At 46.9% G+C, this 25,681-nt stretch overlaps 1 protein-coding gene across 2 annotated transcripts in view; it reads right to left on the reverse strand.

Moving 5' to 3' along the window:
* slc39a13 (solute carrier family 39 member 13) overlaps nucleotides 1–22,514 on the reverse strand; it is an 80,972-nt gene extending 58,458 nt beyond the window's left edge. Inside the window, exons 1-2 of one of the 2 annotated variants that reach the window (XM_068045905.1) lie at nucleotides 22,237–22,514; nucleotides 6,020–6,381 (exon numbers count right to left, since the gene is read on the reverse strand). In XM_068045905.1, coding sequence (XP_067902006.1) covers nucleotides 6,020–6,341 — 322 coding nt within the window. In that variant the 5' untranslated portion in view covers nucleotides 6,342–6,381; nucleotides 22,237–22,514. The remainder of the gene's footprint in view (nucleotides 1–6,019; nucleotides 6,382–22,236) is intronic. The other variant, XM_068045906.1, reaches the window with a different exon arrangement.
* Nucleotides 22,515–25,681: the final 3,167 nt, after the last annotated feature.

The following is a 25,681-nucleotide window of genomic DNA, read 5'->3' on the forward strand; positions in this document are numbered from 1 at the left end:
TGTGACTGAGTTCCTACAGCTGCTGAAAGGTACAGAAGTATGACCCCAGTAGATGATTCTTTACCTGCCAGGAGATTCCCCATGCCTTCATTTAATGCTGCCATTTCACCCCTCCCCATCCAACAATGGGCCTGAACCCAAACGTATCTTGTGCATAGCCACATTTATCATGCATTGTAACCACATAGGCAGGACCTATAAGATATAGTTTTAAAATAAGACAGGATTAAGCCATTCAGTCCTTCGAGCCTAGTTCATCATTCAATTAGATCATAGCTGTTTAGTTTTAGTTTAGTTTAGAGATAAAGCACTGAAACAGGCCCTTCGGCCCACCGAGTCTGTGCCGACCATCAACCACCCATTTATATTAATCCTACACTAATTCCATATTCCTACCACATCCCCACCTGTCCTTATATTTCCCTACCACCTACCTATACTAGGGGCAATTGCTAATGGCCAATTTACCTATCAACCTGCAAGTCTTTGGCATGTGGGAGGAAACCAGAGCACCCGGAGGAAACCCACACAGACACAGGCAGTACCCAGAATTGAACCCGGGTCACTGGAGCTGTGAGGCTGCGGTGCTAACCACTGCGCCGCCCTGTTCTGTGCATCGACTCCATTAGTCAGCCTTTACTCCATATTCCTTAACTAGCAAAACTCATTCTTAACCTTGAAATGTCTAATTGTTCCAGCATCTATGGCCTTTTTTTTTTTAAGGGGGGGGCGGGGTGGGGGAAGAAAGAGTTCCATATTTCTACTATCCTTTGTGCGAAAAAGTACAACCTAAATGGCCTCTCTCTAATTTTAAGATTTCGCTCTCTTGTTCTGGATTCCCCATGAGAGGAAATAGTTTTTTGATAGGATTTTGAAGTTTTTAAAAAAAAAAGGCATTAAGCATCGACAAGACAACCCAGATCACACATCTATTGTTTTAGATAGAATTAAGAGCCTGAAAATAGATAGAGCAGCCACATCAGATGTTAGCCACCTGAGGGTCTTCAAGAAGATGGGCACATGCTGTGCAAGCTCCTTTTAAATAGCTTACTGCAGTCTGGGACAGTTTCCGTATACTGAAAGGACACTAATGTAGTCCCTATCTTTAAAATCTTTTCATGAGTAAATATAGGTCCATTAGTTTGACCTCAGTAACAAAAAAGATGCTTGAAGGAATCATCAGGAATGCAATATATGATTACTTTGATAAAGAGACATACCTGGGACACCCAACATGACTTCATGCCGTACAAATTTGATTGCATTTTTTGAAAAAGTCACCAAGATGATGAATGAGGAATATGTCAGTTATTTAGACTTCCAAAAATATTTTGACAAGATATCGCACAAAAGGCTTCTCCACAAGATCGAAGTCGCTGGTATTAGTGGTAATATTTTGAGCTGTATTGAGAACGGCCTGGGAGGACATAGGCAGAAAAGTAGTCTTATGACCCTGTATTTTTTTTTCAGGAAGAATGTGGTGAGCCTTTAAGGCTGGAGAAGGAGCCGGACTGCTTCAAGGCAGCAAGCTCCAGAGACTGAGTCAAAGAATGCATTCTCGTTGCCAGGATACAGCCATTCCGAGAACAAGGACATGAGATACAATGTCACAATTTAATTTTTTGAACTGGCTTATAGTGGAAACTGACTGTTCCAACTGTCAGAGAAACAGACAGACAGCTGGACCAGCATGTACTGAAGGAAATGAGAGCTCTCTCTCGGTTTATTTAAATACTATTATACTCTCAGAATTCTGATGGCAAGCCAGATTAATTTCTTAAAAAGAAAATAACCAAATTCCTTTAACTACTGAACTGTAATTGTTGAATTCATCGCTGGAGAAGGAAAACTGTTCTACTGTTGAAGGAACTTTTTTCACCCCCATCGGACAGCTGTGAGGACTTCAAGAAACCTTAGACTATCCCACATTGGAAGATTTCACTTCGGCAGGAGCCTAAATATGCAAGGACACTATTTTTTTCTATTTTAGATGTTGTTTATATCTCAGTATTTAAGAATTTAGTTTTTCTAATTAAACAGGTAGTTTGTTGATCTAAAGACACCTGGTTTGGTTCACCTTATTCGGGGGTTAATAGATGGTCAATTTGGCTGTTGTCTTTCTTTAATTTGGAAAGTTTAAAATGATATGTTAGGCGATCTGTGGAGGAACGGGATTGAATCAACAGTGCGTTTCTCCCACCACAATCAGAATCGTATATTTTGATTGGGGGGCTTTGACTTGAGCAGTCGGTCGTAACGTAGTTATAGATAATTTGGATCCGTTTGGAGACTGGTCACCAGTGGTGTCCCTCAGTGTCTCATCGCTCTTTACTAACTTTTATTAACGAACTAGATGTACATAATGGGGCCATGATCTGCAAAATTGCTGATGATACTAAAATCTGTGTGAGTGTTAAGACTGTAGACGATACTCAACTGCTTCAGTCAGATTATGATGTATTGGGGAAACCGATCTCATGACTGGCAAATGCTGCTTAATTTGGAAAAGTGAAGTGTTATGAACGTGGGAAGGATAAATGCTCAGCATACTGTCATGCTCACGCAGGAAAAAATTCTAAACTATATGAAGAACTTATAAAAAAAAACAAACCCCAAACAGACCTGAGGCGCGAGCAAAGCAACACGCGGCATGGAACAATCGGAGCAGAATCAGTATCCGTTTTAATTCATTTTCAGAATCAGTGTCAGTTTTAATTCAGTTCATTTCAAAAAGTGAGGGTTCCATCTTTTACCAGCAAAGAGGAAGGACCCTGCTTAAAGATCTCCATCAAAAACTATATGTAGGCAGAAACTGGAGTTAGCCCAAGATCATCTTCCCTTTACCTGAGAAATCAAACCAGGCTTTCGCAACTGAACGGTGACTAAGCATTAACAAGAGAAATCTGCAACAACACATCTGGCCTCCTGAACCTTCCAAGTTTCTTTTTTCTTCATGCTAGTTTTAGAGAATTCTTTTAAAACCATTAGAACCTAACGCATGTTATCTTTTCATCTCTACCTCTTGTGTGTGCACTCGTGTGTGCTTGTGTGTGTATCCATATGCGTGAGAGTGGATGACGCTGCGGACCTTTTTCAGATAATGCATAGTAAACATTTATCTTTTAAAATTACGAGAAAACGTGTCATTTGCCTTTGACCACCATTAAAACACTCAAGGGATCAAAACCTTTTTAAAAACATGCTGTCTTCAGTCAGCTAACAGGTGAAAAAAGGAAACCAACCCGGTCATCTCCCACTTGTCCTTAAGAATACATACACTCTTCAGAAAAAGGCATTAAAGACCAAGAAAGAGAGGGGTCTAGGAGTTCTAGTGCATACATCTCTTAAGGTTCAAGGGCAGTGCCACGAAGCAATAGCCAGAGCAAACAGGATGTACGGGCGCATATGTAGGACAATTAACTATAAAACAAAGCAATTAACGATAAGAAAGCATACTATTTTGTTCTTGCACAATATCTTGGCCAGACCTCAGTTGAAATAGTGTGTCCAGTTTTGGTCCGAGAGTTATACAGCACAGAAACAGGCCCTTCGGCCCATCATTTCTGTGCCGGCCATCAAGCATCTATCTATTCTAATCCCATTTTTCAGCATTTGGCCCGTAGCCTTGTATGCTATGACATTTCAACTGCTCATCTAAATACTTAAATGTTGTGAGGGTTCCTGCCTCTACCACCTCTTCAGGCAGTGTGTTCCAGATTCCAACCACCCTCTGGGTGAAATTCTTTTTCCTCAAATCCCCTCTAAACGTCCTGCCCCTTACCTTAAATCTATGCCCCCTAGTGATTGACACCTCCGCTAAGGGAAAAAGGTTTTTTTCCTATCTACCCTATCTATGCCCCTCATAATTTTGTGCACCTTAATCAGGTCCCCCCTCAGCCTTCTCTGCTCTAAGGAAAACAACCCTAGCCTATCCAGTCTCCCTTCATAGCTGAAATGCTCCAGCCCAGGCAACATCCTGGTGAATCTCCTCTGCACCCTCAAGTGCAAGCATATTCTTCCTATAGTGTGGCGACCAGAACTGTACACAGTACTCCAGCTGTGGCCCAACTAGCATTTTTATACAGCTCCATCATAACCTCCCTGCTCTTATATTCTATACCTCAGCTAATAAAAGCAAGTATTCCATACGCCTTCCTAACCACCTAATCTACCTGTGCTGCTGCCTTCAGTAATCTATGGACAAGTACACCAAGGTCCCTCTGTACTTCCTAGGGACCTACCATCCACTGTATATTCCCTTTCCTTGTTAGTCCTCCCAAAATGCATCACCTCACACTTCTCAGGATTAAATTACATTTGCCATTGCTCTGTCCATCTTTATTGTCCTGTAATCCAAGGCTTTGCTCCTCACTATTTACGACACCACCAATTTTCGTGTCATCTGCAAACTTACTGATCATACCTCCTATATTCATGTCTAAATCATTAATGTACACTACAAACAGCAAGGATCCCAGTGGTACACCACTGGTCACAGCCTTCCTCTCGCAAAAACAACCCTTGACCATCACCCTCTGCCTCCTGCCACTAAGCCAATTTTGGATCCAATTTGCCCTGGATCCCACAGACTCTTACCTTCTTAATCTCCCATGCAGGACCTTATCAGAAGCCTTACTAAAGTCCATGTAGACTAAATCAATTGCTTTACCCTCACCTACACATCTAGTCACCTCCTTAAAAAATTCAATCAAGTTTGTTAGACATGATCGCCCCCTGACAAAGCCATGCTGACGATCCTTGATTAATCCTGACCCTCAGAACTGTTCCCAATAGTTTCCCTACCACTGATGTTAGACTCACCTGTAATTACCTTGTTTACCCCTGCTACCCTTCTTGAATAATGGTACCACATTCGCTGTCCTCCAGTCCTCTGGCACCTCTCTTGTGGCCAGAGAGGATCTGAAAATGTGTGTCAGAGTCCCTGCTATCTCCTCCCTTGCCTCACAAAACAGCCTGTGACACATCTCATCTGGGCCTGAGGATTTATCCACATTTAAGCCAGCTTAATGGCTTGCAATGTTAATTTGTTCGAGTATATCACAATCCCCATCCCTGATCTCTACACCTACATCATCCTTCTCCATAGTGAACACAGATGAAAACTAATCATTTAAAACCTCACATACGTCCTCCAGTTCCACACACAGATTGCCACTTTGGTTCCGAATGGGCCCTACTCTATGCCTGGTTATCTTCTTGTCCTTAATATACTTATAATCACCTTGGGATTTTTCTTCCCTGCCAGTGTTTTTTCATGCCCCCTATTCACTCTCCTAATTACATTTCTTAAGTACCCCCCCCCACCCCCCCAACCCCCACACACTTTCCATACTCCTCTAGGGCCTCCTCACATGGTGGGTGACATTGAGGCTTTGAAAAGGGTGCAGAGAAGGGTCACTGGACTAATTCCCAGTTTAAATCATCTTAAGTTATCAAGATAGGCTAAAGGAGCCTTGGGTCTACACTTTAGACAGCATAGTCTTTGGGGGTGATCTGATCGAGGTTTGTAAGATGAAGGTAATAGACTGTTTGAGTTGACAGCTTGTTAAAACTAAATAGGTTAGGGTGGTCTGGGAGTTAAAATTTTTAGTAAAAGGCCATATCTAGGTTAGATGTCAGGAGGTGGTTCTTTCCCTCAGAATAGCGGACCTCTGAAAAAGGCTGCCATCTCGCGTGGTGGACACCGATTTGCTGAACCCCTTCAAGTGAGAGCTGGACCGGTTTCTTGTTGGGGCAAAGATCACCTCTTACAGAAGACAACAAGGAATAAGCAGGGCCAGAGTGATCTCCTGGATTACTGAAGTGTCAAAAAAGAATTTCAGATTCTCCCCTCCAAATTGGCCTGGGTTTTAAAATCTATTTTCTTGCCTCTGCCAGAAAATCACATGGTTTTGGGTGGCATGCAGAGTGTATACATACAAGGTTATCACAATTGTGTGAAATAATCAGAAATAGACAATAAATTCATTCCTTTTCACCAAAGTTTGTATGAATTTACCTTTAGATTTCAGCGCTGCCCCAGCCTCAATTGGGATAACGAGGAGAGGAAAGATACCACTGAGCCCAACCATCACCGAGCCAATCAAAGAGCAGATCCAGGCATCGACACGCTCGTCAACAAACAGTTCTGACCATGAACGGAGCTCAAACACATTTTCAGGGCACCATCTATGGCCCCCAAGGGTAGCTTGTGCAGATGTTGCCTTTCGGACCAGCTTCTTGGCATTGGCTCTGTGGATATCTGCACGGCAAAATGATGGAAACAAACTGCAAATACAAAAGACGACGACAAGAGCCCAGAGTTGCTTCTGTCCCACCATCCTGATCCCACGCTGGGGAGGATCAGCATGGGTCCATTCACTGCAAAATAAACAGAGAAACCTTAATCTAAAAGGAGCCTTGCAACAGGGAGTTGATAGGCTCCAAACAAATAGACAAACAAGTTTCTTCATACCTTGAATTTAGCAAAATTCAAATCATTTGTAGGAGAGAATTACAGCCTGTTTGGACAGACGAGGTCACCAAAAGCTTCAGTGACCCCTGTCCTGCTTAGTAACAGTGGTGGAAAGGAAGATGCAATAGAGTATTCCTACAACAAGGTTGACATCTTTGGACTCAATTTTAAAAGGTTGCACACATGCACCCTTACAAGCATGTTGGGGATAGTGTGGGAAGGTAGAGTTGAGGTAGATCATCACCATGATCTTGTTGAACGGTGGAGCAGGCTCGAAGGGCCTAACGGCCTAATCCAACTCTTATTTCTTATCTAAGAGACAGCAACCTATGGACAATCTGCAACCTAGACATGTGCAATGATGCATTTCAATTAGTCATTGCATTCCTTCACTGTACCGATGTGTGACTGTCTGTTGCTAACGGCCCAGCCTTTCCCTTCACATTACTCACATAGAATTAGTGGAGGATGCCATCCACTCATCTTTGTACAAGTCAATACTTAACCCAGGTACAACTGGAACTACTTACAGAATTCCACAAACCAGAGGTCATCAAACCTTCCTCCCCATATTTGCCTTTTACTCCTGAATTTCATGGTTGTTCTCTGGTATTACACCCATATGAGCGTTAGCAAGCTATTTGACTGCAGAGCACCACAGCTAAGCACAATCTTGTCCTTTCTTGATGTGGATATATATCCTGCTTCTAGCAGAGACAACTAGACAGTGATGAGGCATGGCAATCTGGTTTAGTTGTTCACCTCTTTAGCTCAAGGGTGCTGAAACTAATTGCACATATAGTCACAGAAAATGCTGAAATCTAGTTCAGTAAAGGTGGGAAAGAAAGATGCACAACATGTCAGTGGGCCAGACAGACAGAAAGGGAGGCTAATTTTTGAGGAGAGATCCTTCATCTGATGGAATGTCTACCTGAAATGTTTATCTTCCCAGATACGAACATACAAATTAGCAGCAGGAGTGGGTCACACTGCCCCTCGAGCCTCCTCTGTCATTCAACAAGATCATGGCTGATCTGATTGTAACCTCAAGTTCACAATCCCGCATACCCGCAATAACCTTTCACCCCTTGCTTATCAAGAATCTATCTTCCTCTGCCTTAAAAATATTCAAAGACTCTGCTTCTACCGCCTTTTGAGGAAGCGAGTTCCAAAGACTCAGAGTAACGTGATAATGACAAGATAATCTGTTTTTGTGATGAGGATTGAGGAATAAATATTGGCCAGAACACGAGGCATAACTCCCCTGCTCTTCTTCAAAGTAGTGCTGTGGGATTTTCTACATTCACCTGAGCGTGCAGATTAAGGCCTCATCAGGCCAGGTCAGATGTGCACGTTTCTGTTTTCATTTATTACAGGAATCTGAGTCGATAGGAATCAAAATGGAGTTTTAAAAAAAGGAACACTAACTCAACCATCTGTCAGTGTGTGAAATCAATAATAGAGGGCAAAACTGGAAAGATAGGGATCACAAGGTACAAATGAAGGTCATTCAGATCATTCTAATTCATTTACGTCGAAATTCCTGTTGCTCTCCATCACTGCATTCAACTGTTTAAATGATTCCAGGTATTTAACTTCTACTGCCCCAGCTGAAAGTCCACTCTATATTCTGTGAAGGGCATCCTAACACTAATTTAAAATTTACTGTTCATCAGTTTGAACTTCTGCTCCTCATTATCCCTGAATCATCAGAAGACTGAATGAAATTCATGAATTTGAGTCATAAAAATAAAAACTCAAGCACAGCTGTGTCATAAAACCACAGAGCTAGAATTTCCATTCAATCTAGTCTGGAGGCATATTGGGATTCTCTGCAAATCTGTTTATGCAAGGAGATTCAAATCAGCTGGGTTATTACAGGATTAACAGACTTGTCCAGGGAAGACTGGATTTTGCCAGTGTTCAGAATTTTTTGCTTATTCATTCTTGGGATATCAGCATTGCTGGCAATACTAGCATTTAATGCCATCCCTAACTGCTCTTTAGGTGATGATGGGGAGTCACACTCGAATACAACTGAGGGGCTTGCGAGGCCATTTTAGGGGGCAGTTAAGTTAACCACATTGCTGTGAGGTCTGGGATCAGATATAAGCCAGACTGAGTAAGGATGGTAATTTCCTTCACTGAAGAACATTAGAAAACCAGATGGGTTTTTTTTTAAACTATCTAGTAGTTCATGGTCACCATTGGTGATACTAGCTTTTAATTCTATAATTCAAATTCTCCAGCTGGCTTTAAGAGATTTGCACTCTTGTCTTTGGATCATTAGTCCAGTAACAACCCCTATGCTACCCTACCCCTGCATTCAGAATTACTGGAGTTTTGACCAGCAAACCACATGCCTACACTTTCATAAACATTTCAGTAACCACCCTCACTTTGTTGTCTTTGCACGATATTGTTGTTGGAAACCCAAAAAATATTTCCAACATTATTTCTAGCAGACTATTAGCACCATCAGGAACTGTCAAATACAAAAATACTTATTTGAAGAATTCTTTATAAAAAGACAATTCTAAACAAGCTGCATTTCTGTTACACTGGCTCCAGCTGCCTCCATTTTTCACAAGGACGAGGTAACATATGCTTTTTGTATGTTCCAAAACCACTTGCATACCCAATTTCTCATACAGCCCCGATAGACTCAAACATGGGTGTACGCTTTCTAGCGCAGTGACTTTGTGGTACACTTTGCTGGCTCACAATTTACATTGCTGCAAAGTCCTGTCCTATCCTGCAGCAGTTTAGAGATTAAATCCAACTCCACTCTTCATTCAAACACACACTGCCGCTGAAAATATTTGCAGGCAGTTGCAACCTTCTACCTATGACGCCCTTCCCTTGACATGCCCCAAGGGTATGTCATTAATACTGGCAACACTAGACAAGAGCACCAACATAGCTTTAGGTACATGATTAATAAGAAGTCATCCCACACGCCACACACCTTGGTGTACTTGTCCATAGATCACTGAAGGCAGCAGCACAGGTAAATAAGGTGGTTAGGAAGGCATATGGGATACTTGCCTTTATTAGCTGAGGCATAGAATATAAGAGCAAAGAGGTTATGACAGAGCTGTACAAAACGCTAGATGGGCTACAGCTGGAGTACTGTGTACAGTTCTGGGCACCACACTATAGGAAGAATGTGTTTGCTCTGGAGAAGATGCAGAGGAGATTCACCAGGATGTTGCCTGGGCTGGAGCATTTCAGCTATGAAGAGAGACCAAAAAGGCTAGGGTTGTTTTCCTTAGAGCAAAGAAGGTTGAAGGGGGACCCAATTGTGGTATATAAAATTATGAAGGGCATTGATAGGATAGATAGGAAGAAACTTTTTCCCTTAGCAGAGGGGTCAATAACCAGGTGGCATAGATTTAAGGTAAGGGGCAGGAGGTTTAGAGGGGATTTGAGGAAAATAATTTCACCTAGAGGGTGGTTGGAATCGGGAACATACTGCCTGAAAGAGTGGTAGAGGCAGGAACCCTTACAACATTTAAGTATTTAGATGAGCACTTGAAACGTCATAGCATACAAGGCTACGGGCCAAGTGCTGGAAAATGGGATTAGAATAGATAGATGCTTGATGGCCGGCAGACACAATGGGCCGAAGGGCCTGTTTCGGTGCTGTATAACTCTATGACACCTGGCTGATTCTTCCTTCCCTCCATTCTTTTACATTGTGCATTTTACATCATGTTTGTAAACGATGAAACCATGCTTTAGAAATTTAATTCACCCGAGAACCTCAATTTAAAATTCTTGTTTAAATCTCTCCATGACCTCACCCTTCCCCATCTCAGTAACACCAATCCTAACTCCACGTGCCAACTTTGTTACCCTGACTCCAGTCTCTTGTGTATCCTCTCCTCCCTTTGCCTCACATTGGCAGCCATGACTTCCTAGCACTACAGTTTGGAATGTTCTCCCCAAACCTTTCCTCCTCCAACACCCTGCTCAAACTCAATGTCTCTGACAAAACTTTTGCTCGCCCCTCCTAATATTTTCTTCTGTCTCTGTTAAGTGCTCTGAGGCACATTTAACATGAAATGCAAGACATTGCAGTAGGGGGAAGATCTACACAAGCCAGCAATTAAAGCAAACAATATTACCAGCTTTGGCAGCTGGATGACAGTGGCACTAATAATCTAGAGGCCCCAACTAATGATCTGGGGACATGAGTTCAAATTCCACCATGGCAGCTGAGGGAATTTAAATTCAACTAATTATATAAATCTGGAATTAAAACCTAGTCTCAGTAATGGTGACCACGAAACTACAGAAATGTCACAAAAACGCATCTGGTTCACCAATGTCCTTTAGGGAAGGAAATCTGCCGTCCTTACCTGGTCTGGCCTACATGTGGCTCCAGCAACGTGGTTGACTCTTAACTGCCCTCGAAATGGCCTATCAAGCCATTCAGTCGTACCAAACCACTACAGAAAAGTGGGACGGGACATACCCACCAGAGGTGGTAGCACAGTGGCATACAGTTAGGAGGAAGTTGCCTTGGGAGTCCTCAACATTTACTCCAGACCCCATGAAGTCTCATGGCATCAGGTCAAACATGGGCAAGGAAACCTCCTGCTGATTACCACCTACCACCCTCCCTCAGCTGATGAGCCAGTGCTCCGCCATGTTGAACACCACTTGGAAGAAGCACTGAGAGTAGCAAGAGCAACAGATGTACTCTGAGTGGGGGACTTCAAGACTCTTCAAGAGTGGCTCAGCACTAATGACAGGAAGGGATATGGGAATAGTGCAGGGTGCTGAGGTAGATGATCAGCCATGATCTAAATGAATAGCAGAGCAGGCTCAATGGGCTGAATGGCATACTCCTGCTCCAATGTTCCTGTGGTAGTACCAATACTGACCAAGCTGGCCAAGTTCTAAAGGTCATATCTGCCAGACTGGGCTTGCGTCAGATAGTGAGGAATACAAGAGGGAAAAACCTACTTGACCTAGCCCTCACCAATTTACCTGTCGCAGATGCATCTGTCCATGGAAGTACTGGTAGGAGACACCACCACACAGTCCTTGTGAAGACAAAGACCTGACTTCACATTGAGGATACCATCCATTGTATTGTGGCACTACTACCGTCCTAAATTGGATAGCTTCAGAACAGATCTAGCATCTCAAAACTGGGCATCCACAAGGCACTGTGAACCATCAGCAGCTGTAGCAGTATTGTAAACTCATAACCTGGCATATCCTTCACTCTACCATTACCACAAGCCAGGGCATCAACCTCAGTTCAGAGGACTGCACGACAGCATGCCAGAAGCAGCACCTGGCATACCAAAAAATGAGGTGCCAACCTGGTGAAGCTAGAACAAAGTCTGTAGCGGGGAACGAAAACACGGCTTTGATCTTCCGAATATTTAGTTGGAGGAAATTTCTGCTCATCTAGTATTGGATGTCAAAGAAGCAGTCAGACAATTTAGAGATAGTGGAGGGCTTAAAAGAGATGATGGTGAAGTTGGATATCATCAGCATACAAGTGGAATTAGATGCTGTGTTTTCAGATAATGTAATCGAAGGGCGGCATGTAGAGAAATAAGAGGGGCCAAGGAGATATCTTTGTGGGTCACCAGAGATAATGGTGTAGGAGCAGGAAGAGAAAAGCCATCGCAGATGATTCTCTGAGTATGACTGGATGGATAAGATCATCAGGCGAGTGCAGTCCCACCTGGCTGGACAAAGGTGGAGAGCTGTTAAAGGAGGTGTGATCAACAACTGTCAAAGGCAGCAGACCAGTCAAGAAGGATGAGAAGGGATAACTCACCTTCATCAGTCACACAGGGTGCTATTTCTGACTTTAGCATCAGCCGTTTTTGCATAGTCAAAAAGCTATACAGCCCAGAAACAGGCCCTTCGGCCCATCATGTCTGTGCCTGCCATCAAGCACCTAACGATTCTAATCCCAGAAACTGAACTGGAGTAGCCATATAAATATCGTGGCGACAAGAGCAGGTCAGAGGCTAGGAATCCTGAGGCGAGTAACTCACCTCCTGACTCCCCAAAGCCTGTCCACCATCTACAAGGCACAAGTCAGGAGTGTGATGGAATACTCTCCACTTGCCTGGATGGGTGCAGCTCTAACACCACTCAAGAAGCTCGACACCATCCAGGACAAAGCAGCCCGCTTGATTGGCATCACATCCACAAACATTCACTCCCTCCACCACCTCGCACAGTGGCAGCAGTGTGTAACATCTACAAGATGCACTGCAGCAGCGCACCAAGGCTCCTTAGACAGCACCTTCCAAATCCGCAACCGCTACCAACTAGAAGGACAAGGGCAGCAAATGCGTGGGAACTGGAGTTCCCCTCCAAGTCACACGCCATTCTGACTTGGAACTATATCGCTGTTCCTTCACTGTCGCTGGGTCAAAATCCTGGAACTCCCTTCCTAACAGCATGGTGGGTGTACCTACCTCACATGGACTGCAACGGTTCAAGGCGGCAGCTCACCACCACCTTCTCAAGGGCAATTAGGGATGGGCAATAAATACTGGCCTAGCCACCGACGCCCACATCCCATGAATGAACAAAAAACCTGAGTTCTTGAAGCATTTTCTGTTTTTTACAATTGCCAACCACAATATTTTCCTTTGCATGAAGCATAAAAGGTCAGGAGCTGGTTCTTCTGCAGCGAGAGACTCACCTCTTGACTCCTCAAAGCCTTTCCAATATCTACAAGGCACAAGTCAAGAGCATGATGGAATATACTTCATTAGCCTGAATGAGTGCAGCTCTTACACTCAAGAAGCTCGAAAACATCCAGGGTAAAGCAGCCCACATACATGACTGTCACCTATCCACCAAGAAGCTCGACAACATCCAGGGTAAAGCAGCCCACTTGACTATCACCTATCCACCACCTTAAACATTCATTCCCTCCACCTATGGTCACAGAATTATGCAGCACAGAAACAGGCCCTTTGGCCCAATATGTCGGCCATCAAACACCTAACGATTCTAATCCCATTTTCCAGCACTTGGCCCGTAGCCTTGTATGCTATGGCATTTCAAGTGCTCATGTAAATACTTCTTGAATGTTGAGGGTTCCTGCCACTACCACCTCTTCAGGCAGTGTGTTCCAGATTCCAAGCAGCCTCCGAGTGAAAACATTTTTCTTCAAATCCCCTCTAAACCTCCTGCCCCTTACCTTAAATCTTTGCCCCCGGTTATTGACCCCTCCGCTAAGGGAAAAAAGTTTCTTCCTATCTAACCTATCAATGCCCTCATAATTTTGTACACCTCAATCGTGTCCCACTTCTCAGTTCTAAGGCAAACAACCCTAGCCTTTGCAGTCTCTTCATAGTTGAAATGCTCCAGCCCAGGCAACATCCTGGTGAATCTCCTCTGCACCCTCAAGTGCAAATCACATCCTTCCTATAGTGTGGTGACCAGAATTGTACACAGTACTCTAGCTGTGACCTAGCTAGCATTTTATACAGCTCCATCATAACCTCCCTGCACTTATATACTATGCCTCGGCTAATAAAGGCAAGTATCCCATATGCCTTCCTAACCACCTTATCTACCTGTGCTGCTGCCTTCAGTGATCTATGGACAAGTACACCAAGGTCCCTTTGACCCTCTACACTTCCTAGGGTCCAACCATTCACTGTACATTCCCTTGCATCGTTAATCCTTCCAAAATGCATCACCTCGCACTTCTCAGGATTAAATTCCATTCGATACTGCTTTTATTTTTATTTATTTTATTGTTTTATTTTTAGTTTTATTTATTGTTTTAATTTTAATTTTATTTATTTATTTATTTTTATTTTGTTATTTATTTATTATTTTTTATTCATTTATTTTTATTTATTTTATTTTTTATTTAATTCATTTTTTAATTTTAAAATAAAACTGCTCCGCCCATCTTACCAGCCAATCTATATCGTCCAGTAATCTAAGGCTTTCCTCCTCACTATTTACGACACTACCAATTTTCGTGTCATCTGCAAACTTACTGATCATACCTCCTATATTCATGTCTAAATCATTAATGTACACTACAAACTGCAAGGGTCCCAGCACCGATCCCTGCGGTACATCACTGGTCACAGCCTTCCACTCGCAAAAACAACCCTCGACCACCACCTGCCACTAAGCCAATTTTGGATCGAATTTGCCAAATTGCCTTGGATCCCATGGGCTCATACCTTCTTAACCGCCTCGAAAAAATTCAATCGAGTTAGTTAGACATGATACCCCACCGACAAAGCCATGCTGACTATCCCTGATCAATCCCTGCCTCTCCAAGTGGAAATTAATCCTGTCTCAATTTTTTCCAACAGTTTCCCTACCACTGTTGTTAGACTCACCGGCTTGTAATTACCTGGTTTATCCCTGCTACCCTTCTTGAATAATGGTACCACATTCGCTGTCCTCCAATTCTCTGGTACCTCTCCTGTGGCCAGAGAGGATTTGAAAATTTGTGTCAGAGTCCCTGCTATCTCCTCCCTTGCCTCACATAACAGCCTGGGATACATCTCATCTGGGTCTGGGGATTTATCCACTTTTAAGCCCTCTAAAACATCTAATACTTCCTCCCTTTCAACGCTAATATGTTCAAGTATATCACAATCCCCCTCCCCGATTACTACACCTACATCGTCCTTCTCCATAGTGAACACAGATGAAAAGTAATCATTTAAAACCTCACCTATGTCCTGCGACTCCACACATAGATTACCACTTTGGTCCCTATGCTTTCTCTGGTTATCCGCTTGCCCTTATAAAACGCCTTAGGATTTTCCTTCATCTTGCCCACCAGTGTCTGTCCCCTCTTCACTCTCCTAATTACTTCTTCTAAGTACCCCATCCCCCAACACACTTTCTATACTCCTCTAGTGCTTCTGCTGTTTTCAGCGCTCTGAATCATCCATAAGTCTCCTTTTATTTCCTGATCCAATCCTCTATATCCCTGGATGGTACATGTTGGTTCTGAACTCTCACTATTTCCTCTTTGAATAACTCCCACTGGTCTGATGTGGACTTGCCTACAAGTAGCTGCTCCCAGTCCACTTCAGTCAGATCCTGTTTTATCATATTGAAATCAGCCTTCCCCCAATTCAGTAGTTTTATTTCAGGTCCATCTTTATCCTTTTCCATAACTATCTTAAATCTTACAGAGTTGTGGTCACTATCCCCGAAATGCTCCCCCAATGACACTTCTACCACTTGTACGGCTTCATTCCCTAGGATAAGGTCGAGTACTGCCCCTTCTCTTATAGGGCTTTCTACATACCGGCTCAAAAAGCTCTCCTGCATGTATTTTAAGAATTCCGCCCCCTTTAAGCCTTTTGCACTAAGACTATCCCAATTGATATTGGGGAAGTTGAAATCCCCTATTACCCTATTATTTTTACATCTCTAAGATTTGCCTACATATCTGCTCCTCCATCTGTCCCTGACTGTTTGGAGGCCTGTAGTACACTCCCAGCCAAGTGACAGCCCCCTTTTTGTTTTGAAGTTTTACACATATGGCCTCATTTGAGGAACCTTCGAAGATATCATCCTTCCTTACTGCAGTAATTGACTCCTTGATCAACAGTGCAATGCCACCTCCTCTTTTACCCCCTCCTCTGTCTCGCCTGAAAATTCTATACCCTGGAATATTGAGCTGCCAGTCCTGCCCCTCCCTCAACCATGTCTCTGTGATCGCAATAATATCATAATGCCATGTGCTAATCATCGTCCTCAATTCATCTGCCTTACTAGTAAGACTCCTTGCATTAAAATAGATGTAATTAGGCCTTGCATTTTTCACTTGTGCCTTAACAGGTCTATATTTGCTCTGCCTTCCAGGCTGACTCAGTTTCCCTTCTATATTTGACTGAGCATCACCCTCTACTGTACCTCCACGCTGTATCCCACCCCCCTGCCAAATTAGTTTCAACCCCACCCCCCCCACCAACAGCACTAGCAAACCTCCCTGCAAGGATGTTGGTCCCGTTGCAGTTCAGGTGCAACCCGTCCAACTTGTATAGGTCCCACCTTTGCCAGAAACAGACCCAGTGATCCAGGAAACTAAAGCCCTTCCTCCTGCACCATCTCCTCAGGCACGCATTCATCTGCTCTATCCTCCTATTCCTATACTCACCAGCACGTGGCACCGGGAGTAATCCAGAGATTACAACCTTTGAGGTCTACTTTTTAATCTGCTACCTTGCTCCCTAAATTCTTGTTGCAGGGCCTCATCCCTCTTTCTACCGATGTCGTTGGTACCAATGTGTACCACGACCTCTGACTGTTCACCCTCCCCCTTTCAGAATGTCCTGCAGCTGCTCCATGACATCCTTGAACCTAGCACCAGGGAGGCAACACACCATCCTGGAGTCACGTTTGCGGCCACAGGAACATCTATCTGTACCTCTTACGATAGAATCCCCTATAACTATAGCTCTTCCACTCCTTTTCCTCCTCTCCTGTGCAGCTGAGCCACTCGTGGTGCCACAAACTTGGCTCTTGCTGCATTCCCCTGAGAAGCTATCTTCCCCAACAGTCACCAATGTGGAAAATCTATTAGATAGGGAGATGGACCCAGGAGACTCCTGCACTACCTGCCTAGTTCTTCTACTCTGCCTGGTGGTCACCCATTCCCTTTCTGTGATCACCTTCCTGTACGTGCTATGCACGATGATCTGCGCCTCACGGATGCTCCACAGTATCTCCAGCCGCCGCTCCAGATCCAAAACGCAGATTTCGAGTAACTGCAGCTGGTGACACTTCCTGCACACGTGTTCGCCCTGGACACTGGAAGTGTCCCTGATTTCCCACATTGCACAGGAGGAGCACTCCACATTGCCGAGCTGCCCTGCCATGACTTACCCTTCGTTTATCCCCTTAAATTACCCAAACATTACATTTACAGTAGGGACCTTGATTCCCTGAAAAAAAAACTACCTACTATATTAAAAAAAAACTGTAGACCTTTCCCTGTACTGTTAGTTCCTTACCCAGCTATTTAGAGTTATTCCCTAACAGCAATTACTCACCAACCAATCACCTTGCAGCTTTCCTGTGACATCACGGCTCACTTTGTTTTCAAACTCCGGCGCGCCTGGACTGTTCTCTGCTTCGGTCCCAGAAGGTAAGTGACTGGGCCTCGATCCTCGGGCTCAATTTATCGGCTCCACTCTCGGCGTTCTCCCCACAGGTCTGCTCCCGGAAGGTAAGTGTGGCTACAGTGCGTACCATTTACAAGATACACAGCAGCACCTCCTAAACTCGCAACCTCTATCACCCAGAAAGACAAGGCTGCGGTCCATGGGAACACCTCCAGATCCCACACCATCCTGACTTGAAGAAATTGAGATATATTTCCATTTGTTGATGGGGCCTGGTACTTCCAACCTAACAACACTGCAGGAGCACCTACACCACATGGACTATAGCGGTTCAAGAAAGCGGCTCACCACCACCTTCTCACATCCCATGAATGAATAAAAAAAGTGCAATGTACTTTTCACCGTCCTTAAGTGTGAATACTGTGCATTTATCACAGTCTGTGACTGAATATTGCACACTTTCACAGATCCAAAATTGGCTTAGTGGCAGGAGGCAGAGGGTGATGGTTGAGGGTTGTTTTTGCGAGTGGATGCCTGTGAACAGTGGTGTACCGCAGGGATCGGTGCTGGGACCCTTGCTGTTTGTAGTGTACACTAATGATTTAGACGTGGTTAGCACCGCAGCCTCACAGCTCCAGCGACCCAGGTTCAATTCTGGGTACTGCCTGTGTGGAGTTTGCAGGTTCTCCCTGTGTCTGCGTGGGTTTTCTCCGGGTGCTCCGGTTTCCTCCCACAAGCCAAAAAAGACTTGTAGGTTGGTAGGTAAATTGGCCATTATAAATTGCCCCTAGTATAGGTAGGTGGTAGGGAAATATAGGGACAGGTGGGGATGTGGTAGGAATATGGGATTAGTGTAGGATTAGTATAATTGGGTGGTTGATGGTCGGCACAGACTCGGTGGGCCGAAGGGCCTGTTTCAGTGCTGTATCTCTAAACTAAACTAAACGTGAATATAGGAGGTATGATCAGTAAGTTCGCAGATGAGACGAAAATTGCTGGTGTCGTAAATAATGAGGAGTAAAGCCTTAGATTACAGGACGATACAGATGAGCTGGTAAGATGGGCGGAGCAGTGGCAAATGGAATTTAATCCTGAGAAGTGTGAGGTGATGCATTTTGGGAGGACTAACAAGTCAAGGGAATATACAGTGGATGGTAGGACCCTAGGAAGTACAGAGGGTCAGAGGGATCTTGGTGTACTTGTCCATAGATCAGTGAAGGCAGCAACACAGGTAGATAAGGTGGTTAGTAAGGCATATGGGATACTTGCCTTTATCAGCTGAGGTACAGAATATAAGAACAGGGAGGTTATGATGGAGCTGTATAAAATGCTAGTTAGGCCACAGCTGGAATACTGTGTACAGTTCTGGTCACCACACTATAGGTAGGATGTGATTGCACCGGACAGGGTGCAGAGGAAATTCACCTGGATGTTGCCTGGGCTGGAGCATTTCAGTTATGAAGACCGACTGAAAAGGCTAAGGGTTGTTTTCCTTAGAGCAGAGAAGGCTGAGGGGGGAACATGATTGAAGTGTACTAAATTATGAGGGGCATTGACAGGATAGATAGGAAGAAACTTTTTCCCTTAGCGGAGGGGTCAATTACCAGGGGGCATAGATTTAAGGAAGGGGCAGGAGGTTTACAGGGGATTGAGGAAAAAATTTTTCACCCAGAGGGTAGTTGGAATCTGGAACGCACTGCCTGAAGAGGTGGTAGTGGCAGGAACCCTCACAACATTTAAATATTTAGATGAGCACTTGAAACGCCATAGCATACAAGGCTACGGGCCAAGTGCTGGAAAATGGGATTAGAATCAGTAGGTGCTTGATGGCCGGCACAGACACAATGGGTTGAACAGCCTGTTGCTGTGCTGTATAACTCTATGATTCTATTGGTGCCCCAACGATTAATATCTCGGGATGAACATGCAAAAAGGGTGCTAGTGTCAGCATGCAACAGTACTACTGAATATCAATTCTACCCTCACCTATGTTGCCCACAAGCACATTCCAACAGCAATCATTGGATTCAGCAGCAACAACCTTGGCTGACTTGCACCCCACCACCACCCGTCTTCCTCCAATCCAGTAAGACCCGAGAAGGCACAATGTCCACACGATAATCACAGAATCAGAATCATTACAGCTCAGAAGGCCATTTGGCCCATACTATATGCACCGGCTCTCTGAAAGAGTAACTCACTCCGTTCCTTTCCCCTGCCTTCTCCTCATAACCCTGCACATTCTTCCTTTTCATATAACTGTCTAATTCCCTTTTGAATGCTTCAATTGAACCTGCCTCCACCACATTCTCAGGCAACGCATTGCAGACCTTAACCACTCGCTGCATGAAAAAGTTTTTCCACATGTCACTTTTAGTTTTCTGACCAAATACTTTAAATCTGTGCCCTCTCATTCTCAATCATTTCCCTCTATCTATTCTGTCCAGACCCCTCATGATTTGAATAACTCTATCAAATCACCTCTCAGCCTTCTCTTCTACAAGGAAAACAGACCTAACTTCTCCAATCTATCTTCATGACTGAAATTCCTCATTGCTGGAAATATTCTCACTAATCTTTTCTGCACTCTTTCCAATGTCCTCAAGTCTTTACTGAAGTGTGGCGCCCAGAACTGGAGGCAATACTCCAGCTGAGGCCGCACCACCCTGCGGGGTGGGTGTGTACCTTTTCACTCTACTGCCAGCCCATGGAAGACATCATGCCAGGATGTGTGGCTGCCTTCCAGCTTGTGGTGGACAGACAGGTAAGGGTTACATCCTGGCTTTCGGGGGCGGGGGGGTGGTGGGATGAGTGGCTGGACACCTTTGGCTGGAGGGGGCCTATCTTCCGGCTGAGGCGGAGAGGAGGTGGAGGGGAAGGGGGGGGTGGGTGGGAAAGGCTATCTTCTGGCTGGAGGAGGACTACCTCCCAGTTGGAGCGAGCAAGCGCGAGGAAGAAACGGTGGGGTACAGAGCCTTGTGGCTGGGTGGAGGAGACACATCCTCTTTTTGGGGGGGGGAAGGGGAGGGAGGACACATGCTCCCCTGGGGGTGGAGGAGGGAGGAGACACAAGCTCCCCTGGGGGTAGAGGAGGGGGGGGGGGGGGGGGGGGGGGGAGAAGACACACGCTCCCCTGGGGGTGGGGGAAACGCACGCTCCCCTGGGTGTGGGGGAGGGGGAGAGAGACGCACGCTCCCCTGGGGGTGGGGGAAGGAGGGGAGACGCACGCTCCCCTGGGGGTGGGGGAAGGAGGGGAGACACAGGCTCCCCTGGGGGTGGGGGAAGGAGGGGGGGGAACACTCGCTCCCCTGGGGGTGGGGGATGGGGGGGGGGGGAACACTCGCTCCCCTGGGGGTGGGGGATTGGGGGGGGGGGGGGGGGAGAACACTCGCTCCGCTGGGGGTGGGGGAGAACACTCGCTCCCCTGGGGGTGGGGGATGGGTGGGGGAAGACACTCGCTCCCCTGGGGGTGGGGGAGGGGTGGGGGAAGACACTCGCTCCCCTGGGGGTGGGGGAAGAGAGAGACACTCGCTCCCCTGGGGGTGGAGAGAGAGAGAGAGACACGCGCTCCCCTGGGAGTGGGGGAGGGGGGGGGAGGAGAGGAACTCTCTCCCCTGGGGGTGGGGGAGGGGGGGGGGGAAGAGAGACACACGCTCCCCTGGGGGTGGGGGGGGGGGGGGGGGAGGAGAGAGGGGGAGAGAGACACACGCTCCCCTGGGGGTTGGGGGGGAAGAGAGACACACGCTCGCCTGGGGGTGGGGGAGGGGAGAGAGACACACGCTCACCTGGGGGTGGGGGAGGGGGGAGGGGGGAGGGGAGAGAGACACACACTCGCCTGGGGGTGGGGGAGGGGAAGAGAGACATACTCTCCCCTGGGGGTGGGGGAGAGATACACTCTCCCCTGGAGGTGGGGGAGGGGGGAGAGGTACACTCTCCCCTGGGGGTGTGGGGGGGGGAGGAGAAGAGAGACACACGCTCCCCTGGGGGTGGGGGAAGGGGGGGAAAGAGACACACGCTCCCCTGGGGGTGGGGGAAGGGGGGGAAAGAGACACACGCTCCCCTGGGGGTGGGGGGGGGGAACACACGCTCCCCTGGGGTTGGGGGAGTGGGGGGGGGGGAAACACACGCTCCCCTGGGGGTGGGGGAGGGAAGAGAGACATACTCTCCCCTGGAGATGGGGGAGGGGGAGAGATACACTCTCCCCTGGGGGTGGGAGAGGGAGGAGAGAGAGACACACGCTCCCCTGGGGGTGTGGGAGGGGGGGGGGGGGGGAGAAGAGAGCCTCACGCTCCCCTGGGGGTGGGGGAGGAGGGGGGGGGGGGGGGGGAGAAAGAGACACACGCTCCCCTGGGGGTGGGGGAAGGGGGGGGAATACACACGCTCCCCTGGGGGTGGGGGGGGAACACACGCTCCTCCGGGGGTGGGGAAGGGGGGAGGCACACGCTCCTTTGGAGCTCCGTTATGGTTACGGTGCGATTTGCACTTCATCGTGGTTTTGCAGTGATTGGCAGTTTTTCTTTGGCACTTGCTGACGGAATGCGAATCTGAAAGAATGCGATCAACTTCAGAGAAAGTTTGTGAGGTGCCGGCGGCAATCCGTCACCGTGCACCACATCGAGCCCGCAGCCCACTCCACCCACCCTCAGCACTCACCTCCGCGAACCAGCGATGGCGAGTAAAGCTTCGTTAACGGTCTGGCCGGCTGGACTTCACTCTCCTTCCACTGGACAGGAGCGGCCACTGCCGCCGCCGTGTCCGTTTGGGAAGTGACACTGGTGCTTGTTTCCCTCCCCAGTCGCCGGATACTCCCGGGTATCCAGCCGCCGCCACGTAGTCAGCGGAGCAGAGCTCGAGCAACAGCCGATAGCGCGCGCTCACACATGATCCGAGAGTGAGTGGGCACGCGCTTTCACTCCTGTGCCCAGCCTCCACACACAAACCACCCTGATTCAGCTGAGCAGGCGCAGAACCAACGCGCAACCTTTCTGCACGTTCCCGCCGCGCGTGCCGCCTCTCCGCCTGGTCCCCCCACTCCATTTGGAGCCGCGGCTCAGACCCCGCGTTATTGCAGCCCTTCTCTGGCTGGGCGCGCGAGTAGTTTGAATTTTCCGTCCGTTGCTGAACGGTGTTCCGCCCGCCTACCGGCCCGTCAGTCAGTATTCCTCCGGAAAGCCTTCGCCACTCGGAGTGGTGGCTGTAAGTTGTGTTATCTCCAGACTGGGATATCCATGTTTCTGCCTACCCCACGCCCCAAATGGTCCAGCGAGTAGGGAAAAACATGTAATTTTCAGCTCGACAGGCTGGATTGTGGTGAGGATCACTGCTGGGGCTTCAGCTACTACAATTTGTATTCACAAAGGGCCGAGTAACCTACTCCTGGTCCTGATTCATATGACCTTGATCAAGGGACCAGAGAATAGTGAATCCAAGTTTGCTGATGTTCCAAAACTAAGTGGGAATGTAAGTGGTGAGCAGGACACAGAGGGAGCAGAGATATAAACAGTAAAATAAAAGCAAAATACTGCAGATGCTGGAAACCTGAAATAAAAACAAGAAGTTCTGGAAATACTCAGCAGGTCTGTCAACATCTGTGGAGAGAGAAGCAGAGTTATCGTTTCAGGTCAGTGGCCCTTCAGATGCATTTGAATGAAAGGTCACTGACCTGAAACGTTAACTCTGCTTCTCTCTCCACAGATGCTGACGGACCTGCTGAGTATTTCCAGAGATATAAACAGGTTAACTGAGTGGGCATGAAGGTGGTAGATAGAATAGAATCATAGAATGGTTACAGCACAGAAGTTGGCCATTTGGTCCATCATGTCTTTGCTGGTTCTCTGCAAGAGCAAATCAGCTGGTCCTTTTCCCCATAGCCTTACAATTTTTTTATCTTCGGATAATTATCCAATTCCCTTTTGAAAGTCATGATTGAACTTACCTCCACCACATTTTCAGGCAGTGCATTCCAGATCCTAATCACTCGCTGCGTAAACAACTATTTCACCATGTCGCTGTTGCTTCTTTTGCCAATCACCTTCAATTGGTGTCCTCTGGTTCTTGGCCCTTCTGCCAATGGGAACAGTTTTTCTCTTTCTTTCTTTGGCCTCCTTATCTCGAGAGACAATGGGTAAGCGCCTGGAGGTGGTCAGTGGTGAGTGGAGCAGCGCCTGGAGTGGCTATAAAGGCCAATTCTAGAGTGACAGGCTCTTCCACAGGTGCTGCAGAAAAATTTGTTTGTCGGGGCTGTTACACAGTTGGCTCCCCCCTTGCGCTTTTGTCTTTTTTCCTGCCAACTGCTAAGTCTCTTTGACTCGCCACACTTTAGCCCCGCCTTTATGGCTGCCCGCCAGCTCTGGCGAACGCTGGCAACTGACTCCCACAACTTGTGATCAATGTCAGAGGACTTCATGTCGCGTTTGCAGCCGTCTTTAAAGCGGAGACATGGATGGCCGGTGGGTCTGATACCAGTGGCGAGCTCGCTGTACAATGTGTCTTTGGGGATCCTGCCATCTTCCAACCGGCTCACATGGCCAAGCTATCCCAAGCGCTGCTGACTCAGTAGTGTGTATAAGCTGGGGGTGTTGGCCGCCTCGAGGACTTCTGTGTTGGAGATACGGTCCTGCCACCTGATGCCAAGTATTCTACGGAGGCAGCGAAGATGGAATGAATTGAGACGTCGCTCTTAGCTGACATACGTTGTCCAGGCCTCGCTGCCATAGAGCAAGGTACTGAGGACACAGGCTTGATACACTCGGACTTTTGTGTTCCGTGTCAGTGCGCCATTTTCCCACACTATCTTGGCCAGTCTGGACATAGCAGTGGAAGCCTTTCCCATGCGCTTGTTGATTTCTGCATCTAGAGACAGGTTACTGGTGATAGTTGAGCCTAGGTAGGTGAACTCTTGAACCACTTCCAGAGCATGGTCACCATTATTGATGGATGGAGCATTTATGACGTCCTGTCCCATGATGTTCGTTTTCTTGAGGCTGATGGTTAGGCTAAATTCGTTGCAGGCAGCCGCAAACCTGTCGATTAGTCTCTGCAGGCACTCTTCAGTGTGAGATGTTAAAGCAGCATCGTCAGCAAAGAGGAGTTCCCTAATGAGGACTTTCCATACTTTGGACTTCGCTCTTGGACGGGCAAGGTTGAACAACCTGCCTCCTGATCTTGTGTGGAGGAAAATTCCTTCTTCTGAAGACTTGAACGCATGTGAGAGCAGCAGGAGAAGAAAATCCCAAAAAGTGTGGGTGCGAGAACACAGCCCTGTTACACGCCACTCCGGATAGGAAAGGGGTCTGATGAGGTGCCGCTATGTTGAATTGTGCCTTTCATATTGTCGTGGAATGAGGTGATGATACTTAGTAGCTTTGGTGGACATCCAATCTTATCTAGTAGTCTGAAGAGACCACATCTACTGACGAGGTCAAAGGCTTTGGTGAGATCAATGAAAGCAATATAGAGGGGCATCTGTTGTTCGCGGCATTTCTCCTGTATCTGATGAAGGGAGAACAGCATGTCAATGGTCGATCTCTCTGCACGAAAACCACACTGTGCCTCAGGGTAGACCCGCTCGGCCAGCTTCTGGAGCCTGTTTAAAGCGACTCGAGCAAAGACTTTCCCCACTATGCTGAGCAGGGAGATTCCACGGTAGTTGTTGCAGTCACCGCGGTCACCTTTGTTTTTATAGAGGGTGATGATATTGACATCGCGCACGTCCTGAGGTACTGCTCCCTCGTCCCAGCACAGGCATAGCAGTTCATGTAGTGCTGAGAGTATAGCAGGCTTTGCACACTTGATTATTTCAGGGGTAATGCTGTCCTTCCCAGGGGCTTTTCCGCTGGCTAGAGAATCAATGGCATCACTGAGTTCCGATTTTGTTGGCTGTACGTCCAGCTCATCCATGACTGGTAGAGGCTGGGCTGCATTGAGGGCAGTCTCTGACAACATTCTCCCTGGAGTACAGTTCTAGGTAGTGCTCAACCCAGCGGTCCATTTGCTTGCATTGGTCAGTGATTATGTCCCCTGATTTAGATTTGAGGGGGGCGATCTTGATGGTTGGCCCAAAAGCTCTCATAATGCCATCATACATTCCTCTGATGTT

Source organism: Heterodontus francisci, chromosome 14, assembly GCF_036365525.1.
Source record: "Heterodontus francisci isolate sHetFra1 chromosome 14, sHetFra1.hap1, whole genome shotgun sequence".
Classification (NCBI taxonomy): Eukaryota; Metazoa; Chordata; class Chondrichthyes; order Heterodontiformes; family Heterodontidae; genus Heterodontus; species Heterodontus francisci.